Here is a 25,192-nt window from a genome sequence, read left to right on the forward strand (position 1 = left end):
GCTTTAACTAATACATGAGGATTCTGTAAGAGTTAATCTCAGTGTAGACAAAGAAAATAGAGCAGATGCCATATAAAAAGTATTTCATTAAGTAGCTTACTGAGCTTTGACCAATGAAGTACAGAAAAAAACCTGTGTACCTTTGTGGTACAGAAGGAACAGTATTTAAAATGGCTTGGGGAAGTGAACGCTGTCCAAATAATGGATGGGTCTAACTAAGAACATTTTAAACAGAAATTAAATTGTCACTGAACTGACTTTTGAGTTTGGTCTGCTTTTCCTAAGATTGTATTATCACAGACTAAAATACGACTTGTGCAAATGAAGAAGAAGGGTTAAAACCAGCTGAAAAAAAACACCGTTTCCTTGAAAATCTGTATGGGCTGGAGGTCTGGCCTGGGCAAAATGGAACAGAAGAATGCATAAGCTTGCTGGGTTTAAAGAGCTAGTGGAGAAGGAACAAACACACCTTTAGCATTAATGCACCTGCCTTCTGGGACTCCCCAGCCTGTATGTTGTCCAGAGTGGCTTCAAGCATAGAAAAGTGGAAGTGAATGATAAATTATTTGCTTTAGAAACAGGGAGGAAGAAGTGGGAAAAAAATGACTCTGAGGGGTACTCCTGCATCAAATGTGCCAAGATTGAGTCTGGTTGAAAAGGCTCATGTAAAAATATCTTTTCTTACAATTGTATGCTAGGACTGTAATAAATAGACTTACAAGAGCAAGAGCAACATCCGTCTGATCACTTCCCTCTCATCTGAATTTGTTTAGCCCATTAAAGTTTCAGGGTTTTGGGGACCCAGGTTCGACTCCAAGTGTTACTCTAAGCACCTGAATCTCTAAGTCATTCTTTTTCTGGCCCACTGTCTTGAGTGTTTTGCTTAGAGTTATTGTCTCTCTGCTCCCCCCCTTTTAGTTTTCTGAATCCTCCTTGGCCACAGTGTTGTCCCCAGTGTCAATGATTTTAATTTGCGGAACACATCAAACAAGCTACAGTTTCTTTTGGTATTTTTTCTCTCTTGAGAGATTTATACCTCCAATCTCTGCTAGATTACTGAGGCAAAAAATGAATTCAATTAAAAAAAAAAAAAAAAGTAAATGATGCTCATTCTGTTTGTAACATCGTTTGCTGCCTCTCAGAAATTGCACTGCTTCCCTCACTGACCTCTTGTTCCATGTACTTGAAAAAATGTCATTCCACTTACTATAACCACCTGTCAATTTTCCATTCATTATCTACCTTATGTTTTTCTTTCCGGAAAGAAAGGAAGTTATTATAACTATATGTGAATTGTCTGAGGAAAGTAACTGGTCAGACTAAAATCATGGTCAGGATTATGCATGGCCTGATAGCTCTGTATTTACACATGCTGAGAATTAACACATGCAATTTATGTGAAAGATTACAGAAATTCAATTATTTTTGCTTCTAGAAGAAGACTTTTTTGATGCAATGATATTTGGCAACGCTATAAAGCATTTGGATCAGTAAGTTAAGATAATATAAAGTGAACTTTTACAGCATTTTTACTTAAGTAGTTGCATTTTAGATACTACATGCCATACACTTCTGGGTCAGCCTAATATTATGTGGGTGTGACACATTTCTCTCTGCCAGCATTAAAATGGCAGAAAAGAAAAACCAAAAATGAGAAAGAAAGTAACTGTAAGAGCTGGTAATCTCTCAGTAGAACAAAAGATACTGCTTTGTGGTGTAACACTGAACAGAGTTGACATTGCCAAGTTTGGGTACAAAGAATATAAGCTTTCACGTTCCAGGACAAATCCTTGAAACTTAATACCGTCTCTTGTTTTCGCAGGGTTTGGGCAGACCAAGCATTTATATATGTAGTTCTGCTCTGGCAAGTAGAGAACCAGGAAACAAACCTCTTTTGCCAAAATCTTATATCCTTATCTGTGTTCTGTTAAGCTACGCTTTTGAACATTTTCATAGAACAGAGATGCTTTGCAGAAGCTGAAATAAAAAAATAATAATAAAAAAAAAAAAACACACAAAAACTGGCATAACTCCCCCAAATATATAAATGAATACAGAAATATAAGTGACCCAACTATATGCAATCCTTTTTCCTAGTAAGTCTGTTTAATTCAATCCAATATATTTCTGAAAAGCAAAACCACTATTATGGTGAATCATTTTCTGATAGTGCAGGGATATTTAAATGGACTCATCTTTTCTAAATGGAGGCTTTACCATCTGTTCTGCCCTGTTATTACAAATAGAGAGGGAACCTAACTCACTGCATCAGCATGTAAAGTCTAGCATCGAAATGATTTAGATGTATGTGTGTGTTCTTTATGCACCTGGTATGTTTTCTCACATACCAAACACAAATCAGTGGGAAGGCCTGTCTCTTGTAATCTAACACATTCTCTGATCTAGTGCCTTTATTCCTTTCTCACGGCAGCAGAAATTGATGGGCAGTAGTTTGCATTTTATTAGGACAATTATGACCCTGTTGCCATCCTGCGGGAGATATATCTTTATTGGGCTGACATTTTGTGATACCATTTACCTCTCTACAGAAAATGAGCCTTGATTCTTTCCCTCTTGCTGGGTCTATGTATGCTTCATCATGAACAGAAATGTTGTAGATGTGGTAAGGATGTGCCAGACTGCTGAAAAACTCTTTCCTCAAAGGATACCATACAATCTCCCTTAAGACCATTTAGAGAGGGAACATATTCCCATCAGAGTAGCGCTGGAGCAGAAACCCCAACATTTATCATACTGCATCATTTTTACTGCTTTCAATGGCAAATTTTGCAGTAGGTTAGGAAGGGAGGTGTGAGTTACCACATCTTACTCTCTCTGTACCAGGGGATTGATTCCACGCTTGATGAAAATGTTAATTCAAAGAAAACTCTCTGGGCGTACCTGTGTTGTAGCCCCTCCCAAGTGCTGGCCAGGGCCGATGATTCTTCCAGAGGTTGCCCAAATACCAGTCACTCTGGTTCTCCACCAAGCCAAGAACCTGCTGCCCTGGAAATGAGCAAAATTGCAAGCAGATCATTAGACAAAAGACAGTCAGTCAATGGAAAACACACACAAAATCTGGAGAGGGACAGGCAGTGGAAACAGAAGACAGCAGTTCTGAAGCTGCCTTCCTTTCATGCATTAGGAAGATGCCTGCTTATGTAACAGAAAGCAATCCTGGCACAGCAAACTCAGCATGGCTCATTTCTTTCCTTTTCCCCTGGCTAGTCTGAGTAATTAAACACTGTGGGAACCTTTGTCATGCTGACAAAAATATATCACCCAGACAAATATGAATGCTGCTTGATTTTGGAATACAATGATGGAGAATCCTCCTAGTGAGAAGTAAGTGTTGGTAAAATGATCATCTAATATGAAGATCTGTTTAAACTCTGATGGAGATAATATAATAGAAGAGCAAGGCTTAGTATAATAAATTATTCTCTTCCCATGCTCTCCCCTCTCGCCCCCCGACTGGTTCCAGTTTTTTTTCTCAGTCACAAGAGATCCCTTTGGCTCAGGAAACAAATGGATTGTAAGGGTTTACCTACATAAGTTGCACTGTTTTAATTTAAGAGATTAATTTAAAAGTCATTTAGGTAAGCCTATGTGGAATGCTGCACAGGAATTATGATTTCAGTTTTAAATGGGCTTATTTTGGTTTAGCTTACATTGATTAGCAGCTGGTTTCAGCTAGAGTAAAACGTGCTTTAAATCAAATGTGTCTAGAAGGTTTGTACTGCTTAAAAATCAACTGAAAAGTGAATGTTTGTATAGATAAGGACTTAATTATCTATCCTGAAATGTGCTGTATGAAATGTAAATAAGACAAGTGATTGAAATGATGCTCTGGTGACGGAGGACGGAGGGAAAGGGAAAACTGCATTTGGATCTAGTCAAAGAAAGGAAAGGGACTAGTGTTTTGACCAAGGGACCCACTCAGTGTGGGCACTATGACTAAGACAGGAAATGTTTTTTCAACCTTTTTGGAAAGCAATTAAATATCATGCTCTGAAAATACATTTTCAAGTCCCAGCTATGCTCATAAAACTGCGTGTATGGCCACAGCAGTGCACTGAAAGCATTAAATTATCATCCCGTGTTGGCTATATAGGACCACAGATGTAATACAAAAAAAAATAAAAAAATCAGTATGGCCCAAAACAAGACTGGTCTGAGAAGCAAGACACAAAGACAGAAGTTATTTATTCAAGATTAGCTAGGATGGCATAAGCGTAGACCAGATGACTGTTAGTCTCCTGTGGTACCCAGCTCAGTGGGATGCCAGTAAGCCTCGTGTATCTTGATTCTATTTCAAAGAATGTGAGCAGCAGCGAGTGGCCAATGCATATAACAAATAAATCAGAACAGCACATTACAACAGCATTTAATGAGCGAACGGAAATCAATCTAGAAATAACCTTGAGGGATTACCGAGTCCATTCTATACCACTGTTCAGGTTCAGCCTACTCCATCCTAATCACAACATGCCAGTCCTCACCAGCCCTCATTTTCCAATGATGTCTCTCCTTTTCCATTGTATATTTATTTCCTTTTCCATATTAAACTCCATGAACAGTTTTTTAAGAAGGTGGAAAATCTGGGGGAGAGGGAAAGGATCATAAAAAAGACTACCATACATTATCACCCCTCTGGTGCTACTGAAAACTGGTAATATTAACAGAGTGCAGTGCGTAAGAGAATGAGGTGAATTACAAGTTAGAAGCAGATATATCCTAAGCAGATGTTGAAAAGTGTATGTGTTCTTTCTCCATACAAATAAACCGTAGCATATCTCAACCTGTGGGACTCACAGAACACACTGGACAGCAAATGAGGCCCCATGAGCCATATATTGCAAGGAAATAGGAAAAGAGTCTCAACTGATTGATACAAGTCTTAGCTAAAAAAGGCCGAAGGGCACAATTTAAACTAACACTTGTTGATTCTGTGCTGTAAGGCTGTGTGTTCTTTATAACCACTCCCTTACAGATGAGGTAGAATAAATCAAAATAAGGAGCTACCATGGCTAGTAAAGGATGAGAAAAACAATAAAAAATACAGGTGCATCTGGGCTGGAATGGATTGGCACAGCTGGTAGGAAGAGAGTGACCCTGCCCATACTCTAACAGCACATTTCACAACTCAGCAGTCCGCAGATCCTTATGAGGATAGTACCACTAACATCAAAAGAAACGCTAGAATTCCATTTGCAAGAAGCAGATACTAAACTTCCTTACCAGGGAACATCAATCTGCTTTCATTATTTTAGCCCCATGCATTTCCCAACAAGTCACAGAGTTCAGCCTTCAAACTGATGAATAATAAGAAATGAACAAACCTTGCTGTTTGTTAATGGTTTTGCTTTCCCACCTACCAGTCAAGAATCTCAGTTGTGACAATGTGCCCCTGACTTACTTTTCAGTTATTATTTTTCAGGCTAAGATAAACTGAAAAAGCTTAGGAAATTATGTTTGCATGCATTTATTGTAGTTTTATTGTTTCCTTACCCTTTTCCCCTTTATTTTTGAAGACACCAGAACAAATCCTGCTCTCACCAGTATTCCTGGACGTTTGATATGGGACACGGATGAAGGCAGCAATTAACATTGTATCAGCTTCAGGGCTTAGATACATGGATCAGATAATGTAACTTACTCTGCATCAACTGAGCTGGAATAACTGTCTGTACATGCCCTTTTAGCTTGCCACAAATACAAAATTAGATGTGTTAGCTAACACTTTTTAATTTGATTTTGCAATGGCCTGGGAATCCATACGTGTTCAGGTACTGTCCTAGGGCAGTGTAGTACACAGCTTGTCAGTCTTTTTTAACTCTCCCGCTGGTGTCTAAAAATCTACTAGGCAGATGAGATGGCTTGTCTCCCAAGCCATCTTGGAAGAAGTTATGAAGATACATTAGTATTTTCTATAGTTATACGTATATATATATTTTTTTTCCTAGGCTGGAATAGTGTTGCTCCCTCTGCCAAAGAAGATTTTATTTTTTTTCCCTTTACATCGTCTTTATGACTTCAACTTAGGGCAGAAGTGATCAGAAAAACAGAACTGCAGCTGCATGGAAAATTGTGATGGTTCCACATTTTACTATTATTATTATTTTTTCATTCTGAGTCAGTATAAAAAAATGAAATTCAGAAAAAAATCACTGGAAAAGAGGTCCCAAAATATTTTGATTCAAAAATATCAAAATAACCATATCTAAATGTACAACCCCACTCATTTCAGTAACATCAATTTGACACATAATACAGATGTATAATATATATCATTAATCTATATATTTAAAAAAAAATAAAAAAAAACACATCATAACATTTTGCCATTCCAATTTTGAACAACTAAAAATATTCCATTCAAAATTCTCACCCATTTATTAACATCATTTTTAAATCAATCTGTCTAGTGTATCGGTTAATTCATTTAGGGTATCAGTTAATTCATTAACTTTAATTTGGTTATTTTTTTCAAATGCATTGTGAAGTTCATAGAATCATATCATAGAATGGCTTGGGATGGAAAGGACTTTCACGATCATCCAGTTCCAACCTCCCTGCCACCTACTAGATCATGTTGTCCAGTGCCTCGCCCAACCTGATCTTGAACATCTCCAGGGATGGGGCAACCACAGCTTCTCTGGGCAACCTGTGCCAGTGTCTCACCAAGACATGAGTGAAGAATTTCCTCTAACATCTAACCTAAATTTTCCTTCTTTCAGTTTAAAACCATTCCCCTTGTCCTATCATTATCTGCCCAAGCAAAAAGTTGTTTTCCATCTTTTTTATAAGCCTCCTTCAAGCATTAAAAAGGTTGCAATGAGGTAACACCTCCCTTGACCTGCTGGCTACTCCTTTTCAATGCAGCTCAAGATGCAGTTGGCCTTCTGGACTGCAAGCACACGCTGCTGGCTCATGTTCTGGTCCACCAGAACCTCCAAGGCCTTCTCTGCAGGGCTGCTCTAGATGAGTTCTTCTCCCTGTCTGTACTCATGTCCGGGATTGCTCCGAACCAGGTACAGCACCTTCCATTTGGACTTGTTGAACCTCATAAGATCCACGTGGGCCCACTTCTCAAGCTTGTCCAGGTCCCTTTGGATGGCATCCTTTCATTCTGTTGTATAAATTGCACCACTCAGCTTGGCGTCATCTGCAAACTTGCTGAGGGTGCACTTGATCCCATTGTCTATGTTGTTGATAAAGGTATTAAACAATACCAGCCCCAAGATGGACTCCTAAGAGACACCACTAGTTACCAGCCTCCACTCAGACTTCGAGTCATTGACCACCACCCTCTGGGTGTAGCCTTCAAGCCAATTCCTTATGCACTGAATGGCCCACCCTTCAGATCCATCTCTCTGCAATTTGGACGTCACAATATCATGCGGGACCATGTCAAAGGCTTGAAGAAGTCCAAGTAGCTGACATTGGTCAGTCTTCCCTTGTCAACTGATGCAGGCACTCTGTCACAGAAGGCCACCAGTTTGTTTAGGCACGATTTGCCCTTGGTGAATTCATGCTGGCTGTCACGGATAACCTACTTGTCTTGCACATGCCTTGACACTGCATCCAGGAGGATCTGTTATTAAAATGCAGGCCAAGCCAAAGCAATGCATGGTGTTGAACAGGCATAATGAAAACTCTCCTTGTCCACGGTCCTCTGACCACCCCTCAGCCCTGACCTGTCCCTCTGCCACTCTTCATGCCTCCCTGATGAGGCACATGCAGCTCTGCAGAAACTTTCATAGGTCTCATCTCCTCTCTGATCATATCAGATCCTGAATTCAGATTTTCTGGGGAGAAGGAGTAGAGTTCCTTGCCAACTTGGCCTTTTGTAAAAGGCAAGCATAACAGAGTTATTTGAGTTATTCTTTCAGCAAATGAGAACATGGTGGCTACTGTAACAAATATGAATTGTTCAGCAGTCTGAGCTGCCTGTTTCTTTTTTCTAAGAGTTATTATAATAAAATACCATGACTAACAGCAAAAGCTCTGTCATTATTTTTTGCTCTGGCCCTGCAGTTATGATTAAGTGCACTCCTCTCCCTCTCTGTTACTCAAGGCACAAGTTAGCTTATGAAAATGAAGCTGTCTTTCTTACTTATTCATACATCACCACTAACAGCCAGACAACAGAAAACAAGGCTATGATTCTGGCATGACCACAGTGAAAAATTATCGAGCAGGCAGAATTACATCCGGACTGTCCTGTACTAGGCTGTGCTGCCCGGCTGTGGGACCAGTCTCCTCCAGAAGGCAGCTGCTCAGCTATGGTGTTTTGCACAGTACAGCTCCCTGACAGCTCAGATGATGGGGAGTGCAAAAGCTTTGCTGTTGCTGAAAAGAGGTTTCCATGGAAAAACAGATACTTCTAAGCCTGACAACTCAATGCCTTTGATTCTGTTTACACATCATGGATTTTTGGTGGCTAACGGAGGGGAAGGCATATTCCTGTAATTCAGGCATTCAAGGGGACTCAAGATCTCATTTCAGTCCCCAGTTCTGATGCTGATTTCTTGGATGACACGGGACGAGTCACGTAACAGCCTCTTGCTTGATTCTCCACAAATAATAATGGCAATAGCCAATCCCTCTCCCATTTTGCCTGTCTCACGTATCGCAACTGTAAGTGCTCTGAGGTAATAACTGTGTGTTATTTTATACTGAAAGCATAACAACAGCTGCATGTAGCCAGGCTGAAGCCCCATGTAGCACGGTACTGTGTCTCCAGTCACAGGGCGCAGAAGCTGTGTGGTACGAAGAGCAACAGCAGGGCAGCTACCTGGTGGTACTGCTTAACAGTGCTCTTTTGGCCTTCAGGTATTTTCCTGTTACAAACAATAATAATAACACTAAAAAATATAACAGCAATTACAACTACTTTCCACAACTTCTTTAGAGGAAAACTTCTTTTTTTTTTTCTTGTCTTAGGAAACTGCATGGCTTTCATGTGGCTCCACTGCAATCACAGTAAGAGGAACGGGTCCACCTTTTAACCATCTATGGCCATTATTATGTGAGCTGATGCCACAGGAGAAGTCTGTTTCAGTCCAGCTAGTTGCTATATTATCAAGGGTTAGTTGCATTTGGTAGAGGCCTCCAAAGTGAAAAAGAAGCACAAAGTATTTTCAGCCATTAAAAACGTAGACTAATCAAATTCTATACTGTGGAGGTTTTTAAAGAAGAACAGAACAGAACTCTGTCTTGCCACTTCTAACTGTTTCAACAGTTGTGGTTTAAGTTGTTAGAAATTTAATACAGACATGAATGCTGGAGCCACAGCCAAGTACTGCTGGAGCAATGCATGCCTTCAGTGTAAGCTGACAAAAACAGGAGAAGGATTCAGCAAGACTTTAAGATTCAGACCTGGCAGGAACCAGGAGAACTGCAGAGTTAGTGCTCCCAAAACGGGACGCAGACACAAGGAATAAAAAGGTAAAAGGAGAGAAGAGGGGAAAAGATATATATTCTGAATGCTGGAATGTTTCTAAATTGCCCAGTAACAATTCTGATGATCACTGTCTGTGACCAGCAGAATCTATAATGGTACAATGAAGCTGGATTATTTTCTGAAAAAAACAGAGTTAAAATATGTTGTTAAATGTCCCTTCCCTCTTCTCTCCTTCTTCATCCTCCTCCTGTTTTGCTTTATCCTTTAAATGCCTGTATAAGACACCTTTCCTTTTGGAAATGAGCATTAAATCTGTAAGCACACATCCTTAGCTGGTGTAAATCAGCATGACTTCAACGAAATCAGTGTACTTATGCTGATTTATACCAGCTGAATGAGTTGCACTTCATGTTAGTCTTGCCTGAGTGACTGACCCTTTCTCTATGGCCTTCTAGTCTCTGAGCTTGCACCAGTTCATACAAAGCATGTGGCTTCTAAAATCTTTCACTTCTCCTGACACATATCTCATCTACCTCTTCAGATCACTGTCAAGTTCAAGCTTTTCATCCTCACTATTGATGCCCTGTGCAATTCTTGCTCTGTCAATATCAATTCATGCTTCTCCCTGTGCCCACACTCACTCCTCTCTTCTACTTGCATGCCCTCTTTCATCCCTAAAAAAGACTCTCTCTTTTACAACAAACTCCCTGAGTTACCTCTGGAAACGTATTTCTAGCATGATAACTCTCAGCACCTCTTAGCACCTCTAGACAGTTTTTAGAAATTTTATCACAGAGTAAAATATGTACATGAAATCTTGTGTGTGCACTGTACCCAAGCCTGTGTGCCCCCAGAAACAGAGGCAGACATTTCCTCATATGACTGTACAGTGTTCGCTGTTTCACAGAACTGAATACTTTTACCTCTACTGTGAGTTTATTTCACATGCATGCAATACGTGCAACATATAAATGTATTGTATGTGCATTCACACATAGATATGTGCTTATCTATACATACTCAGGGAAGTAGACTTCCCACACAAGTCTACCTATTTGATACCTCTCTTACTTAATGTAAGTATGTTGCTGTCTCTGAATGGCCATTAGCTCTTCTTACTGGACTGATTTCTCATAGAGAGAATCTGCATGGGCAGTTATTAAGGAACAATCTGCATGGGAAGAAGACCAACGAGTAGCTCATGGAAGGTACTGCAGGACTGGATTGGGAGAGGAGAACATGGGTTCATGGCAGCTTCACGTTGGATAGCATGTTGGTGCCAGTAGAGGGAGAAAGGAGACAGGCATTGACTACATGGTAAGAAAACAAAGTAGGTAGGTGAGGCACAAGTAGATAGAGCACATGGATGGCTGGGAAATACAGGATGGGCAAGGCTGAATCAGTGAAGGAGAAAGGAATTAGTGAAAGGAATAATGATGCTACCAGTGCTGGAACAAGGATCTAAAGCAATATATCAGCTGACTTCTGGATATACTCAGAGGTGGTGATGTGGACAGGGCTAAAGAAGTTACAGCAACTTGAGCCAGAGAAGAATAATAACTCAGCAAGAGTCTGTTCAGATAGAAACATAGCAAGTGTTTTGTAGGTGGTAGAGGGGAAGATTCAGAAGGCAAAATCATACACAAATGGTGATCAAGAGGATGAAGTGTAGAGAATTGGATTGAGAAAGTTTGGGGTAAAGAGCTAAATCTGTGATTCTTCTTCATAAGGAAAGATGAAAGACTGAAATCAATCAAAAGATGAAAATAAATTAGGTTTCTGCTTATCATCTCCTCTACTCCAAGGAGCTTATTAGAAAACGAAGAGTCCAGTGAAAAGTCCAGCAAACTACAGCAAAGCCAGAAAATCTATCATTAATATTTGCAACACTTTCATCTGCAGAATTTCAGAGAAACAGATTCTCAGCAGTTGTGTACAAGATACCAAGTGCAGAAAAAAGACTTTCACCGTGGAACAAAACTTTTTGAGGTTTTCTGTGACAATTGCAAGGTGTTGTACACACGTGACAAATGGGCTCCTATGCCAGGAACTTAAAACTATCACAGAATCACAGAATCACAGAATTTCCTAGGTTGGAAGAGACCTCAAGGTCATCGAGTCCAACCTCCAACCTAACGCTAACAGCCCTCCACTAAACCATATCCCTAAGCTCTACATCTAAACGTCTTTTGAAGACTTCCAGGGATGGTGACTCCACCACTTCCCTGGGCAGCCTGTTCCAGTGCCTCACAACCCTTTCAGTGAAGAAGTTCTTCCTAACATCTAACCTAAAACTCCCCTGGCTCAACTTAAACCCATTCCCCCTCGTCCTGTCACCAGGCACGTGGGAGAACAGGCCAACCCTCACCTCGCTACAGCCTCCCTTGAGGTACCTAAAAAGAGCGATAAGGTCACCCCTGAGCCTCCTCTTCTCCAGGCTGAACAAGCCCAGCTCCCTCAGCCGCTCCTTGTAGGACTTGTTCTCCAGGCCCCTCACCAGCTTCGTCGCCCTTCTCTGAACCCGCTCAAGCACCTCGATGTCCTTCTTGTAGCAAGGGGCCCAAAACTGAACACAGTACTCGAGGTGCGGCCTCACCAGAGCTGAGTACAGGGGGACGATCACCTCCCTAGCCCTGCTGGTCACGCTGTTCCTAATACAAGCCAGGATGCCGTTGGCCTTCTTGGCCACCTGAGCACACTGCTGGCTCATATTCAGCTGACTATCAACCATCACTCCCAGGTCCTTCTCTGCCTGGCAGCTTTCCAACCATTCCTCTCCCAGCCGGTAGCTCTGCTTGGGGTTATTGCGCCCCAGGTGCAGGACCCGGCACTTGGCCTTGTTAAACTTCATGCAGTTGACCTCAGCCCATCGGTGCAGCCTATCCAGATCCTCCTGCAGAGCTTTCCTACCCTCAAGCAGATCGACACACGCACCTAACTTGGTGTCATCTGCGAACTTACTGAGGGTGCACTCGATGCCCTCGTCCAGATCATCGATGAAGATATTAAAGAGGACCGGCCCCAGCACCGAGCCCTGGGGGACGCCACTAGTGACTGGCCTCCAACTGGACTTGACTCCATTCACCAGGACTCTTTGGGCCCGGCTATCCAGCCAGTTTCTAACCCAACGAAGCGTGCGCCAGTCCAAGCCAAGAGCAGCCAGTTTCTTGAGGAGAATGCTGTGGGAAACGGTGTCAAAAGCCTTGCTGAAGTCAAGGTAGACCACATCCACAGCCTTTCCCTCATCCACCCAGCGCGTCACTCTGTCATAGAAGGAGATCAGGTTCGTCAGGCATGACCTGCCTTTCATAAAGCCATGCTGACTGGGCCTGATCGCCTGCTTCCCCTTCAAGTGCTGCATGATGACTCTCAGGAGGATCTGCTCCATGAGCTTTCCTGGCACTGAGGTCAAACTGACAGGCCTGTAGTTTCCCGGGTCTGCCCTCCGGCCCTTCTTGTAGATGGGCGTCACGTTTGCTAGCCGCCAGTCGATTGGGACCTCCCCCGATAGCCAGGACTGTTGATAAATGATGGACAGTGGCTTGGCCAGCTCCTCTGCCAGTTCCCTCAGTACCCTTGGGTGGATCCCATCCGGCCCCATCGACTTGTGCACATCTAAGTGCCGTAGCAGGTCACCAACCAGTTCTTCATGGATAATGAGGGCCACATCCTGTTCCCCATCCCCTTCCACCAGCTCAGGGTACTGGGTATCCAGAGAACATCCGGTATTGCCGCTAAAGACTGAGGCAAAGAAGGCATTGAGCACCTCCGCCTTTTCCTCATCTCTTGTAACTAAGTTTCCCCCCGCATCCAGTAAAGGATGGAGATTCTCCTTAGTCCTCCTTTTTGTGTTGATGTATTTATAGAAACATTTTTTGTTATCTTTAACGGCAGTAGCCAGATTGAGCTCCAGATGAGCTTTGGCCTTCCTAATTTTGTCCCTGCACAGCCTCGCTACTTCTTTAAAGTCCTCCTTAGTGGCCTGCCCACTTTTCCAAAGCTTATAAACCCTCTTTTTCCTCCTAAGATCAAGCCACAATTCTCTGTTGAGCCAGGCCGGTCTTCTTCCCCGCCAGCTCGTCTTTGGGCACGTGGGTACAGACCGTTCCTGCGCCATGAAGACTTCCCTCTTGAAGATCGCCCAGCCTTCCTGGACCCCTCTGCCCTTCAGAACCGCCTCCCAAGGGACTCCACCAACCAGTGTCCTGAGCAGTTCAAAGTCAGCCCTCCGAAAGTCCAATACAGCGGTTTTACTGGTCCCCTTCCTGGCCTCGCCAAGAATAGTGAACTCCACCATTGCGTGGTCACTCTGCCCGAGACAGCTCCCGACGATCACGTCCTCCACCAGTCCTTCTCTGTTTGTGAAGAAAAGGTCTAGCGGAGCACCTCCCCTGGTAGGCTCACTAACCAGCTGTGTCAGGAAGCTATCTTCCACGCTCTCCAGAAACCTCCTAGACTGCTTTCTCAGGGCTGTGTTGTGCTTCCAGGATATGTCAGGGAAGTTGAAGTCACCCACGAGTACAAGAGCTGATGATTTTGCAACCTCTGTCAGCTGCCTGTAGAATTCCTCATCCGTCTCCTCATCCTGGTTCGGCGGTCTATAGCAGACCCCGACCAGGACACTAGCCTTGTTGTCCCTGCCGATCCTAACCCAAAGGGACTCGACCTTGTCATTCCCAACCTCGAGTTCTACAACCTCGAAAGACTCTCTAATATAGAGAGCCACACCACCACCCCTTCTATGCTGCCTGTCCCTTCTATAGAGCTTATAGCCAGGCATTGCAGCACTCCAGTCATGAGACTGGTCCCACCACGTCTCCGTGATGGCAACCAAGTCGTAGCCTGCCTGCCGCACGATGGCTTCCAGCTCCTCCTGTTTGTTACCCATGCTGCGTGCATTGGTGTAGATGCACTTCAGCTGGGCCATTGCCTTATCCTCCGGCCTTGCCATTGTTCCCCCTGGCACAGCCCCAACAATCCTAGCCTCAGCCCCATCCCCCTTCCTACCTAGTTTAAAGCCCTCTCAATGAGCCCTGCCAGTTCCTGGCCCAGGATCCTTTTTCCCCTAAAAGATAGGGACCCGTCTGCGGCCATCAGGCCAGGTGCTGAGTAAAGTGCCCCATGATCAAAAAACCCAAGATTTCTGCGTTGGCACCAGCCCCGGAGCCACGTGTTTAACAGGTGGGCTTTCCGTGTCCTCTCTGAACCCCTCCCTGCCACCATAGGGATGGACGAAAACACCACCTGCACTCCCGCTCCATCCACTAACCGACCCATTCCCCTAAAGTCCCTTTTGATAGCCTTGAGGCTTCTCTCTTCGATGTTATCACTGCCCGCCTGGACTATCAAAAGGGGGTAGTAGTCAGAGGGGCGTACCAGGTTAGGAAGCTTCCTGGCAACGTCCCTGACCCTGGCCCCAGGGAGACAGCAGACTTCCCTACGGGTAGGGTCAGGCCGACAAATAGGGCCCTCTGTTCCCCTAAGAATCGAGTCACCAACAACAGTAACCCTCCTGTCTTTCTTGGTGGAGGCAGTCCTGAGGCGCGGAGTCGACCTCCTCGCCCCAGGCATCCTCTAGTTCAAAGATGTTATGATTTGGACACACACAGAAGTTTTTGTTTGTTTTCTACCTGGCAGGAAAGGATATACCCCAAAACACTGCCAGGGAAAGAGCACTAGCGTGGTGTTTGGGGAAGAATGCACCTGAATGCAGAAGCTGTAGTGAAATGGTATGCCAGAATATAAGGGATGCCCATACCAGCTTCAAGTGCTGCTGAGCTTATCCTTCCTCACCTCAGCTTTTATGCCACTGTTTATGGCACAAAATGTCCCAGCAGCAGCAATGCCATCTAATTAACAGCAATAGAAGACTTGGCATGAACCCTTTCTCAGATGATGACTCTCTCCTAACCAGGTTGCAGGTGCTCAGTAAGATGGACTCGCTGCTTTGACTACACACCTCACTTTTTATTCAAACAATGGCAGCTTAAAGATTGCGTGCCCCTGTACTGCTTTCCCCCTGTCATTGTCTCCCTTTTAATTTTTAATTCATTCAATATAAAACCCTACATTTTTTTAAAAATTGAAAACTTCTTCCTCTGAAAGCAGCAAAATGTCCTTATGAACAAAGTCAATTCCAATCCACTAGCTCTAATATTCAGGCAGGGGGCTGAGAGAAAAGACATTTTTAAATTACTGTGCCCAGTGTTTCAGGAGCATACAAGCTATTAAAACCATGGCATGAATTTGTGCTATGCAGGAATACGTGATCACTGAATAAAAGATGCTTCTTTTTTTTTTTTTTTCCTCTTTTCCCTGCCAATGATAATGCAATAAAACTGCCTTGGACGAGAGTGTGAAGAACATGAAAGTAACTGTCCATACACCATGACTCTGTCTGTCATAACTGTTATCAAATTTATAAAGGGGTAAGGTCCTGAGATGCTCATATTGGTTGGCACAAACCCTGTCTTTGAAATACATCTCAGTAACGGGGAGCTGAGCAGCAGGCTGCAACATGTAATCAATAATATAACTCTTGTGCAGTGCCTTTCATTAGTAACCCTTTATAAAGGAAAGAAGAAAAGTCCCTACGGTGGGAGAAACTGAGGTACCTGGCGATGGAGTGATATATCTAAGATGACCAAGGAGATGAACAGTGATCTATGAACAGGCACCAAGACTTCTGAGATCCTGAGCACTGCTTGTTGATACTGAGGCACCATCCTTTTTAGTAGCCTAGTGCCTAAACTGCCATTGCCACTTAGTAATAATTCAGAAGTTTCCATTTCCCTAGCCTTCTGAGCAGCTGTTGGCTTACTGTGTTCACTAGTGGCTGAGGTTTTTCTTGCCAAACCCTGAACGGATTCTGTTCTGCCACAAGTTTACTTTGGGTACATCCCTTGGGATTCTGTGCATGTCTCTTCACATTCCTTGTGATGTTCAGGCAGTTGTTGATTTCAGCTGTACCAATGTAAATCTTAAGTTGCTTCTGTTAACTGAACAAACTTAACTCAGATCCACATGAGAGTAACAGAGGTTAGCCACTGCCTGCTCATTCCTCTCTTTCTTTCTGTAAAATGGGAATGACGTCACTGCTTCACTACACTTATTGGGTTTCAGTAATCGGTGCTTGAGGTTGTTGTTGGAATACTAAACTGTTGTTTATTAGCAGTGAATTAGAGACAGAGCATAAGAGCTTTCTTATACTCCAGAGACTGTTATTCCAACTTCATATTCTCTTTGGCAGTTTTTGTATATAAATAGCAAGATATGAACCCCACCCCTCTTATTTTTATTTAAAGAAACAAATCTTCTAAATCAATGGGCACACCAGGAATGTTTGCAAGCAAGAAACATCTAAGTATATATCATAAGGACTTTCTCTGAGCACCAGAGAAGTCCCTGAATTTAGAAGCAGAGGCAGAAAAAAATCCAAGATGAGCAGAATGAAAAGGATTGTTTTTCTGGTGACAAGTTGAAAAAGAAAACAACACACACAGAAAATAGGGACATGCTTCATAGAAAAGGGCTGTAGTCACACATGATGTAAAAAAGGTTGCCAAGTTAGTGTAAGTGGTGTTGAAATCCAACTATGTTGACATTATTATTCCCCTTTGTTGGATTCAGTTCTGTCAAAAAATAAACAAGCTCTGCATTTTCCCTTTGGCTATGTGGCTTTACTAGCCTATGCAAATTTTTCAAGATCAAGATTCAAGTCTTCTCTTCCACAGACACAGCCTGCAGTAAGGTGCTGCTACCTGCCCAGCACTTCTTGCTACTGCTATTAATGGCACTCACTACACTGACAATTGTTTTTATCTTTTTTTTTTTTTATTGTAAAGAGCTCACCTTATACTGTTAATGACACACTTCAAGACAGGTGAGAGCTCACAATCACTACAGCTAAAAATGATTTATGCATCAGGATATCAGACGGTAAGATGACACGTTTGTTCATATCTAATGACTGTGCACAATTAGTCCCGTATCATGGAAATGCTGATGGAGAGCTCTGATATCAAACAGCCTCCTGTTCCGCATCCTGAGCCCACAGAACACGAGCTGCTTCTGCCTGATACAACAAAAACCAGTGGCTGTACAAGAAGCCTCATGGTTTAGTGATGACCTTGAGAGACTTGGGATTTCTTCCTATTCCAACACTGACTGGCTGTGCAATCACTGCTGGTTCACCAGCTGTTTGCCCAGCTTCAGCCTCTCTAGGTAGACATGATTCTGCAGTCAGGCTAAGCAGCAGATGTGTGTGCAAGAAAAGAACAGCTCAGAGAACAGAATGGAAAGCTTTATCCTACCAGTGTTGCAAGTTATTTTTGCAGCAAGAGATGGAGCACTACAAATATCTAATAAATGTGCAGAGAATTGCACTTAAATTTGAACACAGCCATTCCTTCTCTATGTCCTTCTCTGTCTTTTAACCTGTACCCTGGAGACAGAGGGATTTACAGGGCAAAGTGGTTGAGATTTTCTCTTGCTGAAATTGTGTCCACTTGTAAACTGAACTTGAAATCATATATAGCATTGGCTTGGTTTTGCTGGTATGTAACCCTGTCCAATACTACAGAGTCAAGACTGACACAAAAATAAAATTACAAAACTGCCACTTACACAGTACCTTGAGCTCCAAGGGCTCAACTACCATGTGTCTGCTAGTGACAATTACTTACTCTCAGCTTTCAGCTGTTTACTTACATCTATGACACATTGTGCTAGAGTGACAATGAAGTGGTTAATATTCCTGATCTGATGGAAAATCCAGTAAGGCCTGGAAAAAAACAATAAGAAAAATATGACATTCTTCAGTGTTTTGCAAATCAATTGTTGTGGACAATTCCAGTTTTTAGGGTGTTTTACTAAAGTCAACCTTGGCGCTGACATTTCCCTTTTTGTCCTATTTATTGGTGTAGCACTGATTCCTGTTATTCTGAAGAATCTCACAGCAAAGAGGAAGAAAGCTGTGTCAACTGAGTAAAGGGATAAAAGTAAGTGTTATGAAAATCAGCTTAAGCTCTTTTCTCTCAGTTGTTCAATTATTTAGTACGCGCAGGTCTGTTTTTAATTGAGACAGATAACAAATGTGAGCTCAATAGTTCACATAAAGTGCGGAATTTTATTCCACAGCTCTGAGCCAGAGAGACTTGAAAGTGGTACAAAAGAGTTAAAGCCTAAAAGCAAAGAGGTGAGAGATTAGCACAAGGTGCCAGTATCATTAAGTAGATATGTTGATGATAACGGGAAGAAAGGGCAAGACTCGCTGTCCACTGAAACACAACAACTCCCATAATGTATTCTGCACATCATATCGTTCAAGCCTCTAATATTTCATTCATTGATTTTATTGTCAAATGAAAAGGCGCTTGTTCCAAGTGGCATTTAGTGAGACAGATGGGGAGAGACCCAGACTTCATTACTGGGAGTTTGCTTTCTGGATAATGCTGACATTATATGGGTAAAAAGCAACAGGAGTGCAAAAGTCTACCGTTCTCGAATGGTTAGAAAAGTCTCTTTGGTTCTCTTCCTGGAAGCTGAAGGGCTTTTTACTTGGTCAGACTGCAGTCTGCCTCGTGTGTCATCTGCAGAGATCTGTTAAAAAGTGCCGCTCAGACTTCTCACATACATGTAGGCTCTTTGAGATATGCTCTGTTAGCATAGGATTCAACTTTTGTGTTGACTGCTGTTCTCAGCTACAGGAGGAGAGAAGAAGATCAGGAGAGAAGGCTATGAACTCTTGAACTTTCTAGCAACTAGTTTTAAGGAAATATTCTACATTGTGCTTACAAAACAGGGGACATACATGTGTGTACTCCACTGAAAACTTTTTCTTTAGCTCCAGAAGCAAATATCCCCAGAGAAACCTTAGAAGTGTGTTCACTGACACTCCACAGTTACAAATGGTTGTATTGGCAGGCAAAAAAGATCTCAGAGCTCCTTGTAGCCACAGAAATAAATGTACAGAAAACCAAACACCAGAAAGAAGTAAGCTTACATATGTACAGGAGTTCAGAAAACACCCTGAAATAACCTGCTTGTCCCTACATCAACCTAGCAGAGGCTAAGGAAATATTGAAACAGTGATGGTTAGACAAAGCACTCCAAACCTTTCTCTCCTTGGAAATAACTAGAGGAAAATACAAAAAGTGAAAGCAATTTCTGGAAGAAAATCCAGAACTTTCCATCTTAGAGAAGTATCTCATCAGTGGATTGACAGGGTTATGATCCCTCCTGCTTATTCTCCCTCTCTGGCCTCATTAATTTTGCATTCCTGGTGCAGAGCAGCAAGGCCTCACCAAGAAGCTGCCTGCAGCCAGATGCCTCACATACTTCTTTAAGAAATGGGAGAACCTTCACCTTCCAAACTAAAGAAGAGCCTTCCTTTTCCTGGCTATGTGCTCCTTCCCCCTACACATAGCACGAAATATGTAGCACTAGCACCCCACAACCTCTTCTTTATACTCTTCTCCCTGTAATGAGGTCAAATTGCTTGGCCCTTCTGAAAGGTTAGGTGCAGAAGAGTCAAGATGCAAAATGGATTTAGGCTGAAAATAGCTGGCAGCTTTCTGGCTTAACCAAAATTACAGCATCTGTAGGCATGCACAGTGACAGAATTTAAAGTGCCCGTGTGTTGGGGTTGAAAGCAACGTGCCTACAGCAGGCAGGAAAGACTTTGTGAACTGCTTTGTAAGTTACTTGTATAAACTCCACTTAGAACTAAATTTTAAGAAGTATCCATTTGTGAACCTAAGCCTAATGTTACTTTATGCCTTTTTTTTTTTTTTTTTTGGTGATTTTTACAGCAGGATTTAAAGTACAAGCTTTCCTTTAAAAATACTAAAGAATCAAAGTGACCAGCTGAACTACTGAAAATATCTAGATAAGGTAAAGTATACTTTCACAATAATAAAAAAAAAAAAAAAAGAAAAAGAGGGGACAAAAGCATCAAGAATTCCTCGGACATCAAAATGCTGTAACCAGCTGTGCCCAACCACTGCAGGAAAGTATGCAGGAAGTCAGGGAACCAGTTAATCCTCTTAATCTCTACTAATGCACGAAGTGTAAGTAACATTTCTTTTATGAAGCTGTAAAACGCTGTTATGAGTTTTGAATCTGTCTTGAGTCTGAATGAATTCTGTCATCAAAAGAATAAGAACAGCAAGTCAAATAAGAGTAAATTTCCCTTTACTTCTTCTCCTCTTCACCTATTTAGGGAGAAGATGGAAAACAATATAAAAATTGAAAGCTGTAAAATGGACTTGGCTAACTCTCTCATAACCACAGAGATTAGATGACACATTGTACTTGCCCTTAAAGAGGGAAAAAATGTATGAGATACATTTGATAAGATAAAAGAAAGACAAAAAAATATATCTGCAACCTCTCTGTTTGATAAGCCTTTTTTGCACAAAAAAAAAAAAAAAAAAAAGGTATAACACAAAAGACTTCATTCTCTGTCTTCCTTGGAGAAAAGAGAAATCCCTGAGCCACTAAATGTCCATAAGACACACCCGTTATTAACACGCAGTGCCATGTAGTGGAAGGCTGATGCCACCTTTTTGTCAGTCATGCTGCAGATCTATTAAGCACCATAATAAATACAAATTACAATAGAAACACATTTAATACTTTGGCAAATTAAAAATGGATTGCCTTTCAAGTTCTGAAAAATAGCAACAAATTAATATGCATCTGCAGATCAGAAAAGCAATAAGTCAAAGAAGGACGATGTAGACGACAGTTTTGGCTGTGTATTGGGAAGATCAGAAAGACCCAGTTAAATCTAGAAATGAAATCTTGGCTTCCATTGTATTTAACACTCTGAGAATTCATTCAGAGCACAGTCACATAAATGATGTGGGAGCAAGCACATTAGCTTGAGAAATTATCACCCCATGGCAGGAGTTATTGCCTACCTAGCTCATCTCAGTGTATAGCCATCTGGATTAGCTGCAGCCCTCTTCATCGGCCCTTGATAAAGGCGGTACGCAGAGTGAGAGGGACTATGAGTCCCCATAAAGTCTGTTAATGCAGCTTATGGAGAAGTAATGAAGAGATGATGGCAATAATTTCTTAAATCACTCTGAGCAAAATTGTCAGGACATCAGTTTATGCCTCCAAAAGCATCCAATAAATGGAACGTTTGCAGTTAATCTGTTCTAAACTCTTGAAAAGGTAAATCCCTTGTTAGCACTGAGGAAAGATTGTATAACCTGGTAGATTTGTTAAAGTATCCCTACGCTGTTCCACCTTTTGCTTGCACCTCTGCCCTTTCTCTCCTGGAAGTCCACAAACATTGTACCCACTCCTAAAATCCAGCTGTGTAGTCCCAAATAGACAGACATCTCTTACTCTTCACAACGAACCAATGATGGGGATGACTCCAAATAATTCTTGTGAAATCATCTGTGCACAGTTTTTTTTGTTTTTATACGCACCATAATTAACTCTTATTTTAATCCATCCAGTTCCATCTTCCTTCTTAAGCCTCCCCCTGGAGCATTTCTTAACTCCTCACTTCATTACTGCTACTTTTAGCTTGGACCTACACTTGTTTCCTACCATGCCCTCAGGGTTTTCAGAAATGAAACAATCTTGTGGAAAAAGAAGTTCATTTCTGATTTGTACGATTTTCTCTCTGTGCTAAATGCTGTAAAAATGAATTGTCAACAGTACTTTGTAACTTGGCATAAGAAACGTGAGGATCACTCTCAATGGTACATACTCAAAACAAACAAAAAAAGAGCAAATAAATGTAACACCCTCCCCCTCCTTCAACATGTGAAATGCTGGTTTCTTTCCTTTGAGAGTAAGATGTGACCTTGTGACTGAATTTAAAGCTCTTACTCTGTCACTTAGGCTCGGACCAGTAATTGCATGAGGAAACAAACTCCAAGACATAGATCAAATTCTGGGGCAATCTTCCATGTTTTATCACCATGTGAACTCAGTTCCTGCCTTCCGATGAAAGGAAAATAAACCATTTCCCATTTAAGCTTATAAGATCAATGCTGCAAGAAGAGAAATGTGTGAGTAGGCATGCACTGAAGGAAAGGAAGATTTATATAAGATGTAATTTAAGACACCAAGGCATTAAAAAGAGATCATTATCTGTTTTGGAGGTAGAGAAAAGATATTCTATATATCATTATGAGATTCTGATCAGTTCTAGAAACTGAAAAGTACTGATGTTATTTTGTTTCACAACAGATGGGAAGGTTCACCCCTCAGAAAGACTGAATGAGGGCTGACTCAACATCATAAAATACTAGCTAATTTGAAGGATTCCCCCCCTCCCCTTTTTCTCCAAGTCCTTTAAGCTAATTTTGTAGCTAATGCAAGGACAGATCTGAGGGAGTAATTATCAAGCAGGTATGACAGGATTAAGTAAATGCTCTATGACAAGGCAATGCTGGGCTTCTCTCACTGAACCACTACATAAATTATTTGTGGTCAGGATTAAAGTATTTAATTAAATCATCTTTGTATGGATGACACAGGAAAATTATTTTTAAAATTGTGCAAGAGAGAAAAAAAAGCTTCCCTTCCATTTACTTCTTACAATCTATTATTGAGACCATAGTTCAAAAAACAGAATGATCAAAACAGCAGTGACTCACTGGCAAGAGCATTAGGATAAATCAACGTACCTTGAAAGTTATCTCCTGGCATACATACTCTTCTCCCCTACCCAAGATGATTACAATGTTATGCAAATATGTTTCTGGAACAAGGACAGCTTCCTGACCAGAAAGGTAGTGTCTCTCAGTGGTCCGAGCAGCTTACCCATGGGAAGTCTCCTTAATGTAAAGTTGTCACTCAACTCACTAAACTTTAGCAGGTTGCTAGCAGACAGAGAGCGAAAAAGGATTTGTCAATTTTGTGTTTCACACAAATGATAGTGGGAAGCAAGGAAAGGCTTGCTATGGAAGAAAAGATGTGTGTAGAACAAATTCTAGAATGTTTGACCCCTGAAAATGACAAAGGGAAAAAAAAAATAGAAGACAGATTTTCCTCCAAAGAGTTATATTCTGCAGTGCAAGGAGGGAAAATGAACATTACAGAGAGAATTGCTCGTTAAGGTCACTAGGTCCTAAATGATCTCTTGCCTCTATTACTGCTCATATCAGCAACTGTGAGACAACTAGTCTAGGCCAGAAAAACCAAGAGAAAGGTACCTGGAGATTGATGGACTGTATCAAACAGATCTGAGGTCATGGCTGAGCTGGGGCAGGGAGACATTTCTTTGCTTCCACCAAAACGTCTTTTGAAGTCACATTTAGCTAACTATTCTGAGAAATGAACATATGAGCTTGGTTTGCCTCTGTTTGGCTGCAGAACTGAATGAAATAATCTAGTTGGTGGATGAAATGCAAGGATTTGTACTTAATACTCAAGCCACTGTCAACTAGAATGGAAGGACTTCAAGCTATTCCTTGTTATTTGGACTAGTATCCTGGCTGGAAGAAAACCCAGTGGGGAGGAATTGAGTTGGTTATTAATGCAAATCCTTAGTATCTCCCTTCAGAAGATAAGGGTGTTACCATTTTTCATACTAGATGTCTACTTCTTATTGCAGAAAGCAAATAAAACCTTTGGGATTTTTCTTTTAATTTCAAGCCATAATAAAAAGTAGAAAAATATTTTGAACAAAAATCCATTTCCCCCTCTCTGAAGGGGAAAATAAAGAAAGCCAAATACAACAAACATCATACATTTCTATAATTATTTCTTCCCAACTCTACAGTTTAGGAAACAGCATTTTTATTATTTGACCTCAGGAACAGCAAAAACAGGAAAGAAATGTTCTATGAATAGTCATTAAAGAGAAAGTCTATGTGAATATATAAACCATGACCTAATATTCAGTAATTTCCATGATCTTTGCGTCATACAGCTATACCCATGCACATATTGTAGCAGAAGCTGGATGAACACTGCTGAAGAACATAACAAAGAAAGCAGCTTCTTTTAATAATTCTAATAGTTCCTGTATATAATCTGTCAGTAACTTGCTGTGAATGAGAGGGAAGCTTAGAGAATAAATATGCCTGCAACTGTATCATGTACCAATAGGGGGGAAAAAGAAAAGGACAAGCTTATGGAGCTACTAATGGAACAGAATACAATTCTATATAAGGATGGGTAAGTGGAGATCTGAAGTAAGCTAGAAGGTATATGACATTGCACATATTAACACATTTCCACAGTATAATCCAAAAGTGATTTAAACACCTACAGCAGCTTTCATAAGAAGTTTGATGTATTTCTTCTGGACCACTTAACAATCATGAGCTGCTGCTTAATTTCCTTTCCTATCATTACTTACTGCCAATACACGTGTGTGTTAAATTTAATTTCTCCCCATTGTAATTAGTCTGGGTCTACCTGCCTGACATATTAACTGATCCTAGTCCCACATCTGTGACATCAAATGATTTCCATGGTGACAGATTGAGATATATTCCTGAATGAGACTGGTAAATGGGTCATATTTGATTGGAAAAGGGAAAAAAGTAACAGCCCACTTTTATATATACTTGCTTTGGCTAAGCTAATCAGAAATTAAGGGAACACAGATTCTAAGAAAAAAAAAAAAAAAAAAACAAAACACAAAACAAGACAAAACAAAATGGTACTATTAAATTTGGTTGGGAATTGATAACTACGGAAGCTCATGAAAAAAAAATTAAGGTTATTGTGGGTAGTTGAGGTTTCCAGAATATGTCAATCACTTCTTTAAAGACTAAAACTTATTTCAACGATTTTTTATCT

The 25,192-nt window shown here is 41.4% G+C and overlaps 1 protein-coding gene across 5 annotated transcripts in view; it reads right to left on the reverse strand.

The window, feature by feature from the left end:
* The window catches only part of LARGE1 (LARGE xylosyl- and glucuronyltransferase 1), a 283,589-nt gene that overhangs the window by 61,061 nt on the left and 197,336 nt on the right, over nucleotides 1-25,192 (reverse strand). For all 5 annotated transcript variants that reach the window (XM_084524041.1, XM_084524043.1, XM_084524044.1 and 2 more), the window contains one exon: nucleotides 2,902-3,006. In XM_084524041.1, coding sequence (XP_084380167.1) covers nucleotides 2,902-3,006 — 105 coding nt within the window. The remainder of the gene's footprint in view (nucleotides 1-2,901; nucleotides 3,007-25,192) is intronic.

This window comes from Aythya ferina, assembly GCF_964211825.1.
Source record: "Aythya ferina genome assembly, chromosome: 1".
Classification (NCBI taxonomy): Eukaryota; Metazoa; Chordata; class Aves; order Anseriformes; family Anatidae; genus Aythya; species Aythya ferina.